The sequence below is a fragment of the Sciurus carolinensis genome, unplaced genomic scaffold, assembly GCF_902686445.1.
Source record: "Sciurus carolinensis unplaced genomic scaffold, mSciCar1.2, whole genome shotgun sequence".
NCBI lineage: Eukaryota > Metazoa > Chordata > Mammalia > Rodentia > Sciuridae > Sciurus > Sciurus carolinensis.
This window is the reverse complement of record NW_025920119.1, coordinates 4613155-4633532: the sequence shown is the minus strand read 5'-3', so window position 1 is coordinate 4633532 and position 20378 is coordinate 4613155. Positions and strand designations below refer to the sequence as shown.

General features: G+C 37.6%; 1 protein-coding gene across 2 annotated transcripts; it reads left to right on the top strand.

Annotated features, from left to right (window-relative positions):
- The first annotated feature begins 4378 nt into the window (after positions 1 to 4378).
- LOC124973651 (GRIP and coiled-coil domain-containing protein 2-like) lies at positions 4379 to 13501 on the top strand. 2 transcript variants are annotated; one of them, XR_007106693.1, is made up of 6 exons: positions 4379 to 4658; positions 4755 to 4837; positions 5625 to 5760; positions 6606 to 6772; positions 9845 to 10021; positions 13049 to 13501. XR_007106693.1 is itself a non-coding variant. In XM_047537459.1 (6 exons), exons 3-6 carry the CDS (start codon positions 5704 to 5706, stop codon positions 13161 to 13163), a joined length of 471 nt encoding a protein of 156 aa, XP_047393415.1. In that variant the 5' UTR covers positions 4379 to 4658; positions 4755 to 4837; positions 5625 to 5703; the 3' UTR covers positions 13164 to 13501. The 2 variants fall into 2 exon arrangements, 1 of the variants encoding a protein (XP_047393415.1); XM_047537459.1 differs by having other exon boundaries at positions 6606 to 6727.
- The last annotated feature ends 6877 nt before the right edge of the window (positions 13502 to 20378 follow it).

The window sequence follows — 20378 nt, the reverse complement described above, 5'->3', positions numbered from 1 at the left end:
TTGTGTTTATTCAGATTCTTGGATGTGTAGGATTTTTATAAATTTTTTTTCAAGTTTGGTACATTTTGGCCATTACTTCCTTTGATTTTTTTTTTTTTTTGGCTCAACTATCCCCACCCATCCGAGGACTCTCATTAGATATATTAGACCACTTGATATAGTTCCATAAGTCAGTGATACGCTATTCCTTTTATTCTTCTATTTTGTTTTCTTGCTTGCTTACTTGCTTGCTTGTTTGATTTTTGTACTCTCCTAGCTTCTTTTTGAATAGTTTCTATTACTGTCTTCAAATTCTCTGATCCCATGCAGCAAAATATCTACCTTAGATATTGCATTTTTCATTTCTAGGAGTTCTATTTGGTCATTTTTTTTTATATTTTCCCTTTCTCCATTATATGTTTTATGTTTTCCTTTAAATTCCTGAACATATTTAATAGCTATTTTGATGCCCTTTTTTGCTAATTTCATCCTTTTTATTTCATGTGTTTATTTGTGTTGATTGGTTGATTTTTTTCTTCCCTCCTTGTCATAAGTAATATTCTTCTGCTTCTTTGTATGGGAAAAAAAAAGTAGATGTGAATTTTTCATTGTTGAATTCTAGATATTTTTGTGTTCATTTAAAAAATTAAACTTCAGTAAAGTTATTTGTCTATCAGTTTTGTACTTTTGTGAATTATTTTTCATCTCTTTTAGGATGAGTCTAGAGTAGCCTTTACTTACAGGTCGGGTTCAGTCCACCACTAAAGGGGTGCTCTTCAAAGTTCTGCTGAATGCCTGTGTACTTAGCAAAGTGTCTTCACTCTGGCTGGTGGGGAATCAAATGATTTATAGCCCTGGGAGTTGTCCAGATTACAACTCTCTATTTATTGTTCTTTCCACAGCAGTTCTTTGCATTTCAGACTACCAGCTCTATTTCAGATTCTCATCCCTGCACCAGTTCAGAAATTGCTTCCATACAGTCAAGACAAGTAGCATGTTTGTAAATGACCTTGTCTCAGAGATCACAATCCTACACTGCCATTGTCCAATGTCAGAAAAAGTTTTTTGCATGTATTTTGTTCCATTTCCTAGTTTATGACTGGAAGGTAAGTCTAGACTGTTCGTTACTTATGGCCAGAAGCGGAATTTCCATAAAATAATTTAAGGTGGCTACAAAGATATTACCATGCAGTAAGATTTTAGATATAAGTGATGAGGAAGTAGCCTAAAAGAAAATATTGAGATAGGTCTCAATAGTAAAATCAGATAAAAGATTAAGACATAAAGTGTACATCTTACATATTTTGCTAGAGGTCTCCTATAAATTTTACTTTTAGCATCCCAGAAGCCAGAGGAAAGGCAGAAACATCAGTTACAAGATTTGTAGTATCTATAGTAAGAAAGCAAGCTTGTGAAGAAACAACTTTTCTTGGTACCAAATCATGTGAAAGAACATTCTCTCAGATTTTTATAAAGGGAGGATTGTTTGATGTAGGACTCAGACCTGACTTGTATATCACACAGTACCTGAAGAACATTGTTAGAAAACCAAGCCACATGTAATAAATGATTCAGAATCTTAGAATAAAGGGAAATCTTTTGTTTGTAAAAGCTTCATGTGTGATTTTGAAGTTAATGTTAGTTTAGGAACCACTGATAAATTAGACTGATATTCTCAGCAATGTCCCTACAATTAATAATAGCAAATCTTCCATGCTTAGCCAGTGACCAAATCACAGCTCAAGAAAGGCAATTCCATGAGTGAACAAAGTCCAACTGCACAGAGTTCATCTGCCTATATCCAGGGATAAAAATTAGACTACCTAGATAATTAAATACCTGGATAATTGATTACATGGTTTCCAGACAATACACCATGCATATACCATGTTTTCCAAGAAAGTTCTTTGTGCAAATTAAATGGCAGAACTCTAGGTTATATTCCTGCAAGCAAACATTTGCTTTTGTGAATTAGTAAATTCATATATTTTTGACAACCTGCTGAAAGATAAGCTAGATACTAGATACCTTGGAAAAACTGAAAAGGGGTGCTTATTCAAGAAGACCTCCCACTTCTCACTGATAAATACCTAAATACAGAAATGAATGGAACCAGCAGGAAATGTTGAATTCAGAGGAGAGTGATGTTCTATAGACTGGAATGAGTAAAGCTGGGGTTGAGTTGTGTCTTAAAGATAAATTTGGAAAGAAAAAGAGGATTAGTGAAAGACTTTCTGCAGCTATAGTGTAAGCAAAAACTAATAGAAATACTATCTAAGGAGTCTTAACTAGTTGGAGTGAAAATCTTCACCTATAAAGGAAAAGTGACATATAATTAAACTAGGCATTACGGTTGGTATCCCAGCCACTTGAGAGGCTGAGGCAGGAGGATTTGCAAGTTCAAGGGCCAGTCTCCACAATTTAGCCTGACCCCATCTCAAAATAAAAAGAACTGGACTTGTAACTCAGTGTTAAAGTGCTCCTGGATTCAGTCTCCAATTCCAAAAAGGAAAAGAAGGAACATAATTAAAAATGTATTTTTGATCTTGTTCATGAAGGATCTGAATAATGGGGTGAAGTATTCAGTTTACTTTTAAAGATGGGGAAGATTACTGTCTGCTGTATCAGAGAATTTAGATGATAGAGAATCTGGGAAAAGTCTCCACCTCATGGCAGTGAAATCCTTGAAAGACTGGAGTAAGGACTTGTGGTAGCAAAAGAAGCATTAAGATTGTGTTTCACCCAGGTGTAGTGGTGCATGACTTTAATCCCAGCGGTTGGAGAGACTGAGGCAGAAGGATTGCAAATTCAGGTTCAACCTCAGTAATTTACCCAGGCCCTAAGCAATTTAGGAAGATGCTGTCTCAAAATAAAAAATAAGAAATGCTGGGGATGTAGCTTATTGGCTAAGCACTCCTGTGTTCAATCCACAGTACCAAAAAAGAAAAAAGAAAGTGTTGCATTAAAAAAATAATGTAATTTGCTCACTCTGCCTTATAAATTAAGGTAGATACATCTTAATCTCAAACCCTTCTATCATTTCCCATCTAAATTTTCAATTTAATTCTCATTATTCTCACAGCTTCTAAAAAGGGCTGTAAACCTTCTTGAGACATGGTGTTTTCCACAAGTGTATATTTCATCTACTGTGTTTCTTCCTTTCATGACCTCCTTCTCCTCATTATTTCTTTCATGTCCATCCCCACAGAACAGGAAGCATTTAAGACTGAAATCCTGATTCTAATCCTAAATGCTTCCTTTTCTGTGAAACCTCACTCGTAGTTTCACATAAAGTGAATATAACCTTTAGACATGGAACCACGTAACCGTTTTTCTTTTCTAACTTTTAAATAGTGCTATCTTGCTTTTATAACTCGTAGAGCACTTTGTAAGACTTCATGTGTAGTTTGGCCTTTATAAAATACTTTTCAGAACTAGGTAAATATTTGCCAGGAAATAACTGAATTAGTTTACTACAAGAGTATATAGTTAAGATACTCCTGTTCCTGTTTGCCAAATAATGTAATCTATGTGTGTGAGTTTAAGTTTGTCCAATTAATCATTGCCTCTGATTTTTCAGCAGCCCAACTACATAATGTCTACATAACTAGTCTAGATCAGGAGTTAGGCACCTTTTTCTATAAATGACCAAATTGTAAATCTCTGCAGCTTCAGAGACAACGAAGTCACTGTCATATAGTCTTGGTTTATTCTACAACAGGCTGCAGTCAGATTTGTCCTGCTCATTGCAGAGACTGCCTGTGGACTGCACAATGAATCCACTTATTCCTACTTGATATTTGCTTCTTCTTTGCCTCTGTAAGCAAGAAGGTTTTTTCTTTATTAAGTTTTGATTGGCTCCTTAGTGTGCTTTCATCAATAATCCCTCTCACAAAAAAATTTCTGAGTTACTATCAGAAAAACAGATTACCAAGTGGGTATGTGCCTCTAATATGTAGAATTGTAAATACACAGACTCTCTTTTGAGGTACTTTTTAAAAGTAGATTTCTTATCTTTTAGAGATAGGGCAAATATAGACATACCTTTACTTCAGAGATATACACTGAATATTTACAGATGAATTGATTTGCTTTAAAATAATTCAGTGGGGATTCAGAGAGTAGTTAAGGTATAGGTCAGGGGTTGACAGACTTTCTCCAGAAAGGGCGGAATAATAAGTATTTTAGGCTTTATGGGCTACACGGTCTCTGTGGCGATTATTCAGGTCACTGTTTTAGCACTAATGCAACCATAGACTGTTTTGAATGAATGAGACTTGCTGTTATAGTAGAACTGTATTCACAAAAAGAGCCTGTGGGTTGTACTTTGCTGAACTCCTTGTCTGGGTGAGATAAGGTTGGGTGCATTGGTAATTGTTCAGCTGAATGATGGGTACACTGGAGTTTATTGTACCTTAGCCACTGCTGTCAAGAATGTTTGAAATATTCCATAATAAAAAGCTCAAAAAGTTCATATGAAGGTAAGTTAATACAAAGAAAAGACTCATCATTGGCATATTTATATTCACTCATTAAAACCTGTTTCATCTCTTTCTGCTGAAATTACTTCCTGTGCTAGCTTCACTACAGTCTTCAGTGCAACAGTATGAAGAATAACCACCAAAATCAAGCAGTTGGTTGTGAAAACCAAAAAGGAACTAGCAGATTCAAAGCAGGCAGTATGTTAATTTCTTAATTTTATATTTTAGTACTTATTCATAGTTTATTTATGAATAATTTCATTTTTTAATTTAATCAAGATTCTCATTCTGTAGGAAACTGATCATTTAATACTACAAGCATCGTTAAAGGGTGAGCTGGAGGGCAGTCAACAGCAAGTGGAAGTCTACAAAATAAGGTTCTTTGTACTTTTTAAAAGACTTAAAAAAAAGTTCTATATAGAAATGAGTTATTGGGGCTGGGTTGTGTGGCTCAGTGGTAGAACGCTTGCCTAGCATGTGTGAGGCACTGGGTTCAATTCTCAGCACCACATATAAATAAATAAAGGTCCACTGACAACTAAAAAAAAAGACAAAAGAAATGAGTTATCTTCCAGGTATTTTATTTATCCTGTAAGGAGTTACCCTTTAAGGATATTCAAAAGGTTTCCTCAACATTTTGAGGAAGTAGAAGCAGTAAATCAGGTGGTATATAACCATGGTATACCATTTAGCTCAGGCTACAGTATTTTCATGCATTTGAAGATCCATAATACACTGTAGAATAGTTCAGAATAAAATAAATATGGCCCCAAACCTCATCTGAATCCTCTGAATGATACTACATTCACATAAAGCAATTCACAAAATAGTTTTATGTATTTGTTTAAAATGTGTGTGTGTGTGGACGGGGTGTGTTTGTGTTTAAAATGTCTTGAGATATTAAATATGTAGTCTGGGATTTTGAGGGATTGATTTTTTGATTGATGTTGGTTTAAGAAAAAGTAAATCAACAGCATAAAAATATTCTTTTCATATTGCTTTGCTTTTTTAATAATAACAAATAATACCTAAAATTTTTCCTCTACTTAATTCTGTCACTTGTATATACTTATCTCAAATCTCAATTTCATGTTTTAAGGAAAATATCTTTAACCAGTGAAGATAAGGTTTACCAGAACTAAGCTTAAAGCATTTGCCTTTTAGATTCAACTGGCTAAAATAACATCTGAGAAACAAACTTCACGAACACCTGAAGACCTCTGCAGAGCAGCACCAGCGCACAATGAGTGCATACCAGCAGAGGGTGTCTGCACTGCAGGAAGAGAGCCAAGCTGCCCAGGTGTGTCCTTCAGATCAGAAGCCTCTCCCAAGGGGATTTTATTAACTGCCAGGGAGCAGTTTACTCAGGGCTATGATCTCCTTTTTCATTGTTTTGCAGTTAAAAACACTTACTAAATGAGCTCTTGGTTCAGCTCAACCTTCTCTACCCAAAATGCATCCTCACCTTAAGAATCATTTTAGTAACAATTTTTGCTAAAAGGAAAAACATGCACACACATTGTTTCTATTTCATCCTTGTTTTGTAATTTATGTGTGAAAGAAAATCACTTATTTATAAGAACTTTTTCTTTTAAAAGTGTTTTGACTCTGAGAACAAAATGTTTATAAAATGACATTGTAATAGAATGTTCATAGAAACCTACTTTTTGTCTACAACATACAAAACAATTGGAAATGATCCAGTAATTTTGTAGAGGTGCAGCTTTTATCTAAGTAATCTTGGCAGTAGTGTTGTAAAAGTTTACAGATCAGGTCAGGAAAGTAGATGATGTAGAATTTAATTTGTACCACTCTTGAAAACTGAAGTTCAAGTAACTTAATGTTTTTGAAAATTAATTTTTCTTTTATTTATAAAAAAAATCTTTATAAAGTTACGAAAGCAAAGAGTGTATTGCAAAGTTTATGGGTAGTCAGTAAATCTAAGAATTTGTCAGACAAAATTATATTCTTGAAACTCTTAAAAAGTGTAAGACTAACAGAAGTGTACTTTTTGTGAAGTTAATTGGGGCTAAAACGAATGTCAGCTATTAATTTTCAAAAATAGATTTTCACCTTAGTTTGTTAACCTCTGCAAGAAAATTAGATCATGTTACAATAAAAAATGTTTTCTTTTAAATATTATAGGCAGAACAAGTTGCTATAACTTCTGAATTTGAGAGCTACAAAGTCCAAGTTCACAACGTTCTCAAGCAACAGAAAAATAAATCTGTATCTCAGGCTGAAACTGAAGGAGCTAAACAAGAAAGTTAAAGTTTATTTAAAAGAAACATGCAACACAGGTTCTTCACAAAGTAGGTTGAAAATTCTATTTCAGTTTCTTTCAAGTGTTAATTTTTTATGTATTGTTACCAATGAAAACAGTTGTTTGGCATCACTGTGACTAATATTTGATGTTCTCTTAATAGAATCTGATCATAGTAGAAATTTAGGCAACAAAATTACATTATGATTAGTTTTTCCAATTTTGAAAATGGAGGAGTCAAAGGAAAAAAGTGCTTTTTAAATATACTTCTTCACCATTAATTAGGTTAAACAGAAGTTGCTTAAAAATGGTTAATTCAAGAAATTTTAAGTTAAATACCAAATTTTGTCTAGAAATAAATTTTTCTGAAATTTATGACCATCTCAATTCCATTAGAGAAGTGTATTTTTTAAAGCTTCTTTGAAACTAGCATGCAGATCCCTTTTGTAAGGTACTCAAAAATACAATGGGAATAAGAAATAAGGGTTTTCTCTGGCATGCGTGTTCAGTTTTTATAAGTAGAGGTTCAGTATTCAAAGCTGTTTTATATCTGACTCTTTATTATTCTAAACAGGACTAATGATCCTGTGGTGTTTGTATGTTTATGTTCCTGTTACTTTTTGTTTAAGACTCTATTAAATAAGGAAACTATGATTGAAGCATGATGAGATATTCTCTTTACTAGTACTTCCTGATAAAGCTGAAGTTGATTTTTTTTTATTAGATCTTTATAGTTACACTTGGTAGTTTGGTTCATTCCAACAAACTCATATGAATGGAAATTGATTTCAGTTCTTGATCCCCTCATTTTCCCTCCCACCCTCCCTCCCCTTTCTCATTCTCCTTCTTCTACTCTGCTTGACTTTCTTTTTCTAGTCTATTAATTTATATTTGATTGGTTCTTTATATGGCCCTATCCTTCCCTTTCCCTTTCTTTTATTTTACTCTAACTTCCACATGAGACAAAACTTTCGACATTTGAGTTTCTGAGTTTGACTTATTTGACATAGCATGATATTCTCCATTTTCATCCATTTACCAGCAAATGCCTAATTTCATTATTTTTTTATGGCTGAGTAAAACTCCATTGTATATATGTACCACAGTTTCTTAATCTGTTCATCTACTGATGGGCATCTGGGTTGATTCCATAATTTAGCTAATGTGAATTATGCTGCTATAACATTGAGGTGGGTATATCTGTAATATGCCAAGTTGTTTTGGGAAAATAACAAAGAGTGGAATAGCTGGGTCATATGGTGGTTCCATCCCAAGTTCTTTGAGGAATCTCCTTACTGTTTTCCAGAGTAGTTGTACTAGTCTGCAGTCCCACCAACAATATACAAGTGTTCCTTTTTTCCCACGACCTTGCCAGCGTTTATTTGTATTTTTGACCATCGCCATTCTGACTGAACGGAGATGAAATCTTAGTGTAGTTCCGATTTGCATTTCCCTAACTGCTAGAGATGTTAAACAGCTTTTCATGTATTTGTTGGCCATCTGTGTTTCTTTTGAGAGGTTTCTGTTAGTTCTTTTGTCCATTTATTGATTATTTGTTTTAGGGGATTTTTTTATGTTAATTTTCTTGAGTTCTACATATTAATCTCCTATCAGAGGAGCAGCTGGCCAAGATTTCTCCTGTTCTGTAGGCTATCTGTTCATGCTCTTAATCATTTACTTTGCTGTGCAGGAGCCTTTTAGTTTGATGGCGTCCCACTTATTGATTCTTGGATTTATTTCTTATACTTTGGGGTTCTTACTAACAAAGTTGGTGCCTGTACCAATATGATAGAGTGTTTACCCTATGTTTTCTTCTAGCAATTGTAAAGTTTCTGGTCTAGTTCCTTAGTCTTTGATCCATTTTGATGGAGTTTTTTGCAAGGTGAGAGAGGGGGGTGTAACTTCATTTTCCACATATAGCTATACAGTTTTCCCAGCACCATTTGTTAAAAAGGCTGTCTTTTCTCTGAGATATATTTTTGGTGCCTTAGGAAAAGTGTCACCATTTGCAAGTGCCATTTTTGAGCATACCTTAAAATTGGGTTCAAACCATTTGAATGTAAATGTTTTACATTTCTTCTACTTTCTTATACAGTCAATAGTTTTTTTTTTAATTTGGGGGGGTTACTGGGGATTTAACTTGGGGGCACCCAACCACTAAGCCACATCCCCAGCCCCATTTTGTATTTTGTTTAGAGATAGGCTCTCACTGAGTTGCTTAGTGCCTCACTGTTACTGAGGCTGACTTTGAACTTGTAACCCTCCTGCCTCAGCCTCCCAAGCCACTGCAATTACAGGCGTATGCCACTGCCCTGGCCAGTTAATACATTTTAAAAAATGAAATGAAGAGGTCTGGGGTTGTAGCTCAGTGGTAGAGTACTTGCCTTGCACGTGTGTGTCACTAGGTTCAATCCTTAGCACCACATAAAAACACATCAATAAATAAAGGTACTGTGTCCACATACAACTAAAAACAGTAATTTAAAAAATGAAATGAATATTGTATGCATTGTGTCAAAATTATGGATTTTAACTATTTGTTTTCTCCTAGATTTTATTCTAAGTCTAAAAAGAACTGCATTTCTTCAGGTCTTGTCTTTCACTATAGCTTATTCTAAATATAGTTCTCATAATGGTTAATATAGAACTAGGTGGGTTTTTTTTTAACTAATGGCGTAATCTATAACATAAATACACTATTTTGATGTCATTTAATGTTCTATTCCACTATATAAATTTTTAAAATTCAGAGATGACTTTTTTATTTTTTTAGTTGTTGATGGACCTTTATTTTATTCATTTCTTTATATGTGATGCTGAGAATCGAACCCAGTGCCTCACACATGCAAGGCAAGCGCTCCACCACTGAGCCATAACCTCAGCCCGAGACTTCTTTTTTTGTAAATATGTAGCACTGAGGTTTAAAATCTGACTATAACATCTTTTTTATTATATCTAATCCTATAGTAATTGAATAACGAATCCTTACAATAATTATATTTGCTTTAGAATCATTCATAATGAGTATGACATAGAAAGATTAAATGATTAAAATATACTGGAAGCCACAAAATGGAGTTTCACCTCTTTAATGTTTTACAACTATTTATTTCTATTTTAGGGAACACATGGAAATGTTAATTGACCAACTGAAAATCAAATTACAAGAGAGCCAAAATAACTTACAGATCAATATATCTGAACTTCAGACATTGCAGTCTGAGCATGATACTCTGCTGGAGAGACACAACAGGATGCTGCAGGAAACAGTGTCCAAAGAAGCAGAACTGCGAGAAAAGTAAGATTGCTGGCAGCACTAGTGCTATTTGTACGAGAGAGCTGTGTTTCTTTGTTAGAACTCCTGATGTGTTGTTCCTTGGAGTAAATACAGATTTAAAAATAAGTAGACATTTCTAAAGTCTTAATAACTTTGCTTCATTTTCCTTTATGCCTCCCTCTTTGGATTGTTTTTTGTCATTTTTAGAACATTAATATTATTAAAAGAGTTACTAGTGTATGGTAGGTACCACCAAGATCCTGTCTCAAAATTAAAAAAAAAAAAAAAACAGAGAGGTCTAGGGATGTATCTCAGTGGTAAAGTGCCCTTGGGTTCAATCCCCAGTACCACCAAAAAAAGAGGGGAGTGGGGATACACACACACACACACACACACACACACACACACACACAGCTAACACAAAGGACAATTGATACCTCTTAAAAAAAAAAAAGAAGAAAATGCTACTTTCCAACCCAAGTGTCAAATCATAAGTGTTTTTCTTCATTTCCAAGGGAAAACATTTAAACAACTGTTGACTAAAAATTAAAATGCAGCTAACTTTTGCAACTCTACTTTCAACTTATCATATTTTGTTAATCATTACATTACAATATTATACATTAGGAATATAGGCAAAATAAATAGTTTATTGCAAAGAAGAAACTTTGGCCTCTTACAGTAGGAAGTTGGGTGGTAATATTTGTTGTGTCTTAAGGCCCTGAGAAATAGTTCTTTGAGCGTATTTCCTCAAGAGTTTTAGAGTACTTTACCTGCCTAAAGTGTGTTTATAGTATATACATAATCTTATACTAACCTGAAAAATGAAAGGGGTTGATTTCTTGACTTACACTTTTTTTTTGTTACCAGGAATTGAACTCAGGGGCACTCAACCACTGAGCCACATTCCCAGACCTTTTTATTTTTTATTTAGAGACAAGGTCTCACTGAGTTACTTAGTGTCTCACTGTTGTTGTTGAGGCTGGCTTTGATCATGATCCTCCTGCCTCAGCCTCCTGAGCTGTGGTATTACAGGCATGTGCCACCTCACCCAGGAACTTATAATTTTTAAAAAATGTGTCATTTATACATTAATCATGTAAACCAAAAGTTTCAGGGAAGTTCTACCAATGTTCTAACTACTGTCAGTAGAGTTTCCCTTGAAATTAGCTTATAAATAGTAACATTTACTTGATATGTACAGTACTTTTTCAACACTTTTTCTTTACTATAGGAAAGTTATTGCAAATTGCATTGCTAACCAGGTACAGTGGCACACACCTGTAATCTACAGAGTCTGAGGGAGGAAGTTTGCAATTTTGAGGCTAGTGTTGGTGATTTAGTGAGACCCTGACTCAAAACTTAACAAATAAAAATATCTGGGGGTGTAGCTCAGTGATAAAGTGCCCCTGAGTTCAATCTCCTCAATCCCCAGTACCAACACCACCACACAAAAAAGAACATATATATTCAATATTGCTAACACAAATAAAGTACAGTTGATAATTGATGCTTCTAAAGTAATTTAATGATTCATTGAATATTTTGAGTACCTACTATGCTCCTTTAAGTACTAAAAACTGACTTTCCTGCCTCCAAAATGACTTTCTTTGTGTGGTCTCTGTTATTTAAAATGTTTGAATATTCATACTTTTTCCATATGAAATTACAGAAACAGCTCCAGAGCAATGTGCAAATTATGCCAGCCAGTTACTTACATTATCCAAGGGTCCCAAGTAACAACTGGAACAGGAAAGTGAACTTCCACTAGCACAGTCATCCCAATTACATAAGAGAGGGGTTTGATCATCTAGATTTCAAGTAGGTAAATTCAGAAGTGTCATTGATACTGCCTGAAAGCTAGAAGCCTTGCCTGGCTCTTAAATGTTTCTTTATCCTGCTTAGGAAATTGCAATTGCCAATAGTTTTTCCTTTATTTTCTTGTGACCCTGGTTTTGATCCCTAATACCAAAGAAAGAAAAATACCAAAAGGAAAAAAAAAATTAACCAAAACCAAACATAAAACTTCAAAACTACAAGTAAAACATTAAAAGTAGCTGTTCCAGGACTGGGGATATAGAGCTCAATTGGTAGAGTGCTTGTCTCACATGCACAAGGCTCTGGGTTCAATCCCCAACACGGCAAAAAAAAAAAAAAAAAAAAAAAGGTATTCCCAAATTGTAAGGTCTTTTAACTAGTGTCAGGTTGAGTACATTAAAATTACATGAAAAACTACTTAAAAGTTGGCAATTCCTAGAGTGAATTGCTGGAGATTCTGTTTCAGTTTCAGTGACTATAGTGTAAAAACTAGATTAGGGAACTCCAGCAATTCTGATGTGCACTCAAATTTGGAAGCAGGTACAGTAAACCAAGTCTTTGTATTTAAGTTTCATATTAATTCACTCAAAAATTAATACTTTACTTTTAAGACTTTTGTTATGGGAAGTATCATCTTTCACATTTTCATGGTAATAGAGAAAAGGTAGATTAATCTTATATTTATGGAAGCTGCCCCATAAAATGACCTGAAAAAATGGGTTAATAAAAGTATAATTATTTTATGCTCTAAATATAATCATATTTTGGGCTGGGGCTGTAACTCAGTGGTAAGGTGCTTGCCTGGCACATGTGAGGCACTGGGTTTGATCCTCAGCACCACATAAAAATAAATAAGATAAAAGTATTGTATCTACTATAACTAAAAATATTTTAAAAATTTAAATATGTATATATACATATATATAGGTGTATATATATATATGTATATATATAGTCCTATTTCATGATGAACCATGAAGAAAGTTCCTTGCCTAAATCACCCAACAGAGTCTCTGAACCAAAGTTCTTTATCTGAGCTATAGAACACAGAAAAAGAATTCTAACTAGAGGACAACTGGTCATCTAGGCTTTAACACAGCAGTACATTATAGATGCATCAGGGACAAGTTGGTTCATACATATACTCAGTAGGTGTCCTAGGGATTCTCTTATAGAACCAGTTGAGAAAGGCTGAGTCAGCATATGAATTAAGTTCCTTTCACCCTTCAGGTTATGTTCAGTACAATCTGAGAACCTGATGCTGAAGTCTGAACATGCCCAGACAGTAAGTCAGCTCACATCCAAGAATGAGGTCCTCCGCAACAGCTTCCAAGATCAAGTGTGACATTTGCAAGAGGAGCACAGAAAGACAATGGAAACTTTACAGCAGCAGCTCTCTAAGGTGAAAGCTCAACTCTTCCAACTCAAGAGTGAACCAACACAAGAAGTATGTATGTACCCATGGAAGTATTATTTGTTCATGTTTTTCACATATTTATGTCACTCGAATACACTGTTCCCAAATTCACAAGAAACTTAAAATTTTACTAGATGGCAACCATTGTCAGTTCTTTGATTAATGAATTTTGAATTTGCTGCTTACTGAGAACATATTTTAACCATTTGAACCCTTCTTGGTTATACTTAGAGCAGGCAGCCTGTTTAACCTCTTAAAATACTGATTCTCATGAATTTATTACCTATTACAAAGAGTATGTCTTGTATTGGAGTATTATCTTCCATGTAAATGAGTATTTCTTTTTCTGAAGACATTCAAGACATACTCTTTGTAATAGGAAATATTCTAGTTCTAGGATTTGCCACTGGATACTTCATGTTCTTCATTATAGATCATCAAATATGCTTATTTAGCTGAAAACATTAGAGAAAGAGCAAGGGGCTTTAAAACACCCAAGCTCATAGAATTGTTGGCCAGTGCAACTTCTTTTCTTTCTAATTTTTAATTAGTTGGAGTCTTAACATCCTACATTCTACTCCCAGGAAGAAATGGGAAAGTGTCAACCATCATGATGCTGTATTTGAGTCATAAGTTCATTTTGTTTGTTTCCCAACAGATAATGTTGTCACCGTAACATGACAGCTACAGGTCATTTGTCAGGGTCAAAAACCAATTTTAGAGACTTTTAACATATACTAAGAGTCAAAATAGGAAGTAAGTAGCCAGGAAAAACATAGGTCACACAAGATATTATATTCTAGGAATCAACAAATAAGCAAAGGGCAGCCAACGTCTTTGTGGCAGACACCATCCGGGTCACCACACAGAATAAGGAGCATGACTCCTCCATGTTTCTGATCCTGGCTGCGGTCTTGAAGATCATGGAGCAGCTGGTAGATGTGATGCTGCGGAGGCTGCTGGATAATGAGGTCTGGAGCCAGATGTGCAGGAGCCAAGCCAGATCACCAAGAGGTAGAGCTTCAGTCCCATGGTGTCCCTCAGCTGCTTGACCTTTTCATGTGCTTTGCTTAGCACCTTTTGGTTATGAGGTATTCGCTGTGTCCCTGGGCATTGGTTCGAGGGCCTGTGTGCATAGCAAACCCCATGAATGCTCAAGTTTCTTTCATAAAATGGCATGGTATTTGTATAGAAACCTTTTTTTGGTTTTCTGGTGGTGCTGGGGTTGAACCCAGGTCCTTATGCATGCGAGACCAGGGCTCTACCACCGAGCTACACCAAGTCCTCATCTTTTCATCTTAAATCACATGGTAAAAAATGTTTTCAGGGCAGCTGAACTGATTTCGATACCTTTGTCATCAATAGAGTAAGTCAGTATTTTGTATAATTTGGCCCACGGCGACACCAGTCATGGAGACTGTCAGGCTAGTTGCTTGCAGTGTCACTAAGGAATTCAGCTTTATCATCTGAAGTTCAAACCCGGTGTTTGAGCTGGAATTTGATTTCAGGTTTGCAGATCATAACTGGGTAACTAACTACAGCTCTGATGTCAAGGTAAACCGTTATGAAAGATCCTATGAGAGACCACAGAGTACTGTCCTGGATTCAATTTTTGACATACTTACAGAATCAGGACTGATCAAATACTACTAGTCATTAAACAGAGTTTTTTTTTTCTTTACTTTGAAATTTATATAACACAGAACTCCCCATTTTCAGGCATGCAGTTCAGTGGCATTAAGTATGTTCACACTGATACATGACCATCCTCACTGCCCATTCCAGGACTCTTCTGACTTGATTAAACTAAAAGTCTACCTACTACACACTACCATCCTGTTCAACCTTGCCTCACAACCGCCATTCTGCTGTCTCTAGTGGAATCAGCTGGATCCCTCACGTAAGTAGACAACACTCAATGTTTTGCTTTGGGCTTATTTCACTTAATATAATGTCCTCAAGGTTCATCTCTGTCACAGCATGTGTCAGAATGTCCTTTCTTTTCAGAGCTGAATCATAATCCATCGTATGTACATACCCCACTGTGTTTATCCACTCGTCTGTCCATGCACGCTTATTTTGCTTACACTTTCTGGCTATTGTGAACAATGTTGTCGTGAACTGGGCACACTAATTTCTCTGACACCTGCTTCCGATTCTATGGAGTATTTTTACCCAGAAATGGAATAGCCAAATCATATAATCCTATGTTTAATCTTAAAAACAGCCTTAGTCTTTTACTTCAAAATTGTTTATCTGTTTTAATATTCCTGTATTTTGTTTTTGATTGACGTTTCTTTATAATATCCAAGGAGATGAGTAAACCATAGCTATAATGCCTTTGCTCATGAGGCAGTTTAGTACCTCAGCATCTGAAACTCTTGTTTGGTAACCGAATTTTGGAGCAGTTTTTATTTAGATTTTTTGAATTAGGGATGCTCAACTGCTAAAGTTTACATAGATCTTGTAAAATCTGAAAAACTCTGAAAATTGAAACTCTTCTGGTCCCAAGCAGTTTGAATAAAGCAGACTCAACCTGTAGTGAATTCATTCAAAGCCATGAGGTCTAGTGTTCAGTGCTAATACAAGGAAAGTCATCTTGAAAACAGCAGATCTCTTCCTCCTTACACATGCTCTTTCTTCTCACTGTCTGGTAGGGGTGCATCTTTCTCAGTGGTGATCCTTGAACAGCAGCATGTGTGGGGTTTTCATGTATTCAGAATGACTTCCTGTCCCTTCCAGCTGTGTGCATGTAGTTCAAACTGGTCACGTGTTGCCACAAAAGGCACACAAAAAAATGCTCTTTATAGGTTTCCTTTTTTCTTTGTTCCCAAATTCAACTCCATGTGGCGTTGGGTCACCTCTGATGTGTGATAGTTCTTTTGGAAGATGGATGGCGCTTATCTCTTCCTTACGAAAGAGACTCTTGGGGCTCTGATCATTGTTTTTCTTTCCTGGTTCCTAAATCCTTTTATCTAGCAGGCTGGAGCATTCCGTGTGGGATTGGCACCTGTAGTCACTTGCTCTGCAGCAGCACCCCGGAACTTCCTGCTCCTTCTCTCACTGGCTCAGAGCCCCTGAGCCAACCTCTCTGGCCTCTGGTTTCCACCATTCTACTCTCAGCATTTTGACAGCAACATTTTTAGAGTTAAATGTAAGTGTGGTGGGCATTGTTGACTCTCAGGGACCTTGTGATCCCCTTGAGGGACATCACCTTCCATTCTTGCACTATGAGAACTTCTTTTTCTTTGTTCTTTGTAGATATATTTGACCGTCATGTGTAATTTGACATGTCCTACATCCATGGAGTACAGCTTCCCTTCTTGTAGTTGTACAAGATGTGGAGCTACACCAGGCGTATATTCCTATACGAACGTAGGAAATTGTGTGTGATTCAGTGTGTGAACTTGGGCCGTGCACTTGCCTTCCCTAGCTCCCTGGTGCTCCTCTGGAGAAAAGTCAGGCTCCTTTTCAGTTATTCACATCTGAACAGTTAAGACTTTCAATGGGTATTTGAGCTTTTACAATATTCACAGGACCACACAATCATCACTACAGCCACGGAACCTTTTATTACCCTCCCAAGAAGCCTCACCTTAATGAGCAGCCACTCCTTATTTCTGTCTGTCAGCCTCCTGTGAGGACATTTCATGTAAATGAAACTGGCACCTTGTGGTCTTTGTGTCTGGCTTCTTTCACTCAGCCTGAGGTTTCCAGCTCTGTCCATGCACACTTTCTGTTGATGGCTGAGTACTATCTACCCTGCTTGAGGGCATGTGCCACATTTGCTGTGTCCATTGATCAACTGGTGGACATGGGGTAGTTTCCACCTTCTACTATGAATCTGCTGCTGTGTTTGTGTGCCAGTTAGTGGACGACAGTGCTCAAGTCTGTTGGGTGCATTCACCTGGGAGGGAATGTCTGGGTAAACACTAGGTCCACTTTCAATGTTTGAGGGCTTCTGGCTGTTTGCCAAGGGGAGAGTGTCAGTTGGCCTTCCACAAGCAGCGTGCGAGGGCTCCACCTTCCCCATGTCTCACCGATGCTCACCCCGCTTATCATCTAACTTCTCCACACATGGCCTTTGCTGCCATTTTTGGAGTACTTCTCAGTTATTCAAACCAGGATGGAATACTTATTTGAGTTCATGAGTTTATGAATTTCTTGCTGGTGGGGACAGTTGGTTGGAAGGGCAACTGAATGTCTGGATGGACCGTGGGGCTCACAGGCTCTGGAGGGGCATGACTTTTTTTTATTTCAGTCACTAAACTATCACGTTGTGCCAGCAAGTTCAAAAGTGTTTTCTTTTCAATCTCGTGTCTGTTGACCTTTCCGTATCTTGAACTCCCCCACCTCTCACCAGGGACCTTGAAACCCAAGCAGAGAAGGAGCTGTTTCGAATCTTTTTCAGGCTACCAAGAAAGGAGAAGCTTCACACTGTGGTGGACTGCTCCTCTGGACGCCTTTCAGTCAGTTCCACACTACAGGATGCATGATTTCCTCTGACAGCTCCACCTGCTTTGCCAGCAGAGAAGATGGCTGCTACGATGTTGTCCTTCCGCTCAGAGAGGTACACACTGCCTCTCCCCTCTGCTTGACTTGCTGTGCACACTTTGATGCACCGTTTCATCTTTTAACCCATGTGGTTGAGCCCATTTTCTGTTACTACAACAAAATCCATGATGCCAGGTTTACTTATTAACCAAAAAAATGAAGAAAAGGCTTAATTAACTCCCAGTCCTGAGGCTCAAGAACATGGTGTTGGGTGAGCACCAGTGAGGGCGTTGTGGTGGTCAGTGCCCCCATGGCAGGAGCATGAGTAGATGGAAACATCATGAGTGAAGACAGGAAGCCAGAGAATGGGGAGGGACCATTCTTTGTAACAATCCCTGTTGTGGGAATGAACCAGGTCCCATAATCCCTACTGAGGGCTATTCTTCCAGTGACACATCCATCCCCTAATAGACCTCAGCTCTTAAGGTTCCATGACTGTTTAATGCTGCCCCATTGGGGATCAAGCTTTCAACACAAGAACTTTCGGGGGACACACTCCAACTGTATCCCAACCAGAGCAACTTGGGCCATCTGATGACCAGGCTCCAGGAGGGAAGTGTGGGCTGAATTATACCATTACCCTTCAGCCTTCCTTTTTGCTCTTGTTGCTATGGCAACCAAAGGTTGCCTAGAAGGGATGGTAAGAACAACATACCCTAGCCCCACACTGTTGATAAAGCTGTCATTCAAAAGTACATGCCTCGCAATTCAAGCTTTTCCTACAGCTCTTTAGGAAGGGATCCTCCCCTTTTGTTGCCAAAAAAAAAGACAAAAAAAAAGACAAACTATAAAAAGCTTCACCTTTAGAGAATAGGGGGCAAATTGGCATTTATACTCTCGTGGAACTTGTAAAAGATTTAAAAATGCCTCCTTGTGTTAGGATCAGGTCCCTCCTATAACTCTGTGATTCTCTCATTGGAAACGGGAGTGTGGGCAACCTGAGTTTGCTTCTGAATGCAAGCAGCTTGATCCTTGATCTCAGGCATCTCTGCTGAGGGGGTACCACAGCTGTTACACATCAAGACCTCTGGGGTCTCGTTTCTCACAGCATAGGTCCTGAGCCTGATTGGTTAGAAACTCAGTGTTTTTCCTCATATGATTTCCCAGATCTATCCCCTCCTTCTCCAATAGATGTCTTCATTTTGCAAGCATTATTATCAGTGGAGCAAGAAATCGACATGATGACCTACATACCTAAAAATTGATTTTGGAATTATGCATAGCATCAAATTTACCTTGTAACCAATTTGTAAGTGGAATCCTACAGCATAGTCATTTTGTGACTTTTTCTTCCACTACACAATGTCCTTAATGTTGATCCACCTCTTATCTGTTAGAATTCCCTTCCTTTGGAAGTCTGAGTAATATTCCATGGTAGCCTAAACCACAGTTCTCTTATCCATTCATCTGTGCATGGAAGTTTGGGTTACTTCTGCCTTTTGGTGATTGTTATTGATGCTCCCTTGCACACTTTTCAACCTTTATATCAGATCCTTGCTGCCATTATTCCATGTTAGATTAACTTCTGAGCATTTCGTGGAGGCCTGCCTTCCTTCTTTTTTGCAGTACTTACTGTGATTCAAATCTTTTTATTACTGTCTTGCAATTGTACATAACAGTGGGATTCATTGTTCCATATTGGAACATGTACAGAGCGTAATTAGTCAGTTCCATTCTCCAGCACCTCCCCTTCATGTGCCGTCTTTTGCATCAGGTAGTGAGCATGGAGAAGATGGAGGACACCAGTCTGCTGCCCAGCCCCATCCTCATCAGCATCACAAGCAAGATGGCCTTCCAGTTCATCGAGTAAAGGATAGAGAGACCTTGGAAGAGACCCTGCTTGAGGGACTGAAGCAGGTCCACGCCAACCATCCTGTGCACTATGACACCTCAATCAATGACAAGGACATGGTAGGAGCCTGCAGTATGGTGGCTTTCTGTGACGTGACAGTCCCCCTCTCACCACCTCTGTGTCAGTGGGCTCCAGAGGGCATGTGTAGGAAGGGAACCCCTTGGGTGTGAACACACAATGTGCTAGAGATGATTTGGCCTCCAGTAGTCGGGGGTGTGAGTCCTGTGTCACCTCTGATGGGCTGGGTGTCTCGAGTGGGCATTGAACGCGATAGAGTGGCTGGTCGGGAATCACACCACTGCTTGTAGGGGTTGATATGGTGTCCCCCAGGTTCGGGGAGCTGGTGGTGTGCTCACTGGGTGGGTGTGGAGCAGACATGCCTCTCCACATCCAGAGGGATTCTCAGGCACCCCCACCTTCCTCACAGGCTGGGGTGCTGCCACACTCCAAGGTTGCAGGGGTTGATGCCCTTTGGAACAGACAAAACCTACTGAGAGAGATCCTCCCTCATTCTTAGGGTTGGATGACTGCAGAAAAGGACCTGGGTCTGCCAGAGCCTCACCTTCTAGAACTTTCATTGACATATACTTTTAAAAACACATTTTAAACTAATATTTAATAATGGTGCATATTTTCCTCTTACTTTTTTTGTTTTCTTTTGAGGGCTGGACACACATCATCTGTTTTTTTTTTTTTTTTGGGTGCTGGGGATTGAACCCAGGGCCTTGTGCTTACAA

What these genes read in the sequence shown, in the direction of transcription:
- LOC124973651 (XM_047537459.1), top strand. Translation starts at nt 5,704, where the DNA reads ATGAGTGCATACCAGCAGAGGGTGTCTGCACTGCAGGAAGAGAGCCAA. An exon ending in GAAGGAGCTAAACAAGAAAG is followed by an intron (nt 6,728 to 9,844) that starts TTAAAGTTTATT and finishes TTTCTATTTTAG; the next exon opens with GGAACACATGGAAATGTTAA. An exon ending in GAAGCAGAACTGCGAGAAAA is followed by an intron (nt 10,022 to 13,048) that starts GTAAGATTGCTG and finishes TTCACCCTTCAG; the next exon opens with GTTATGTTCAGTACAATCTG.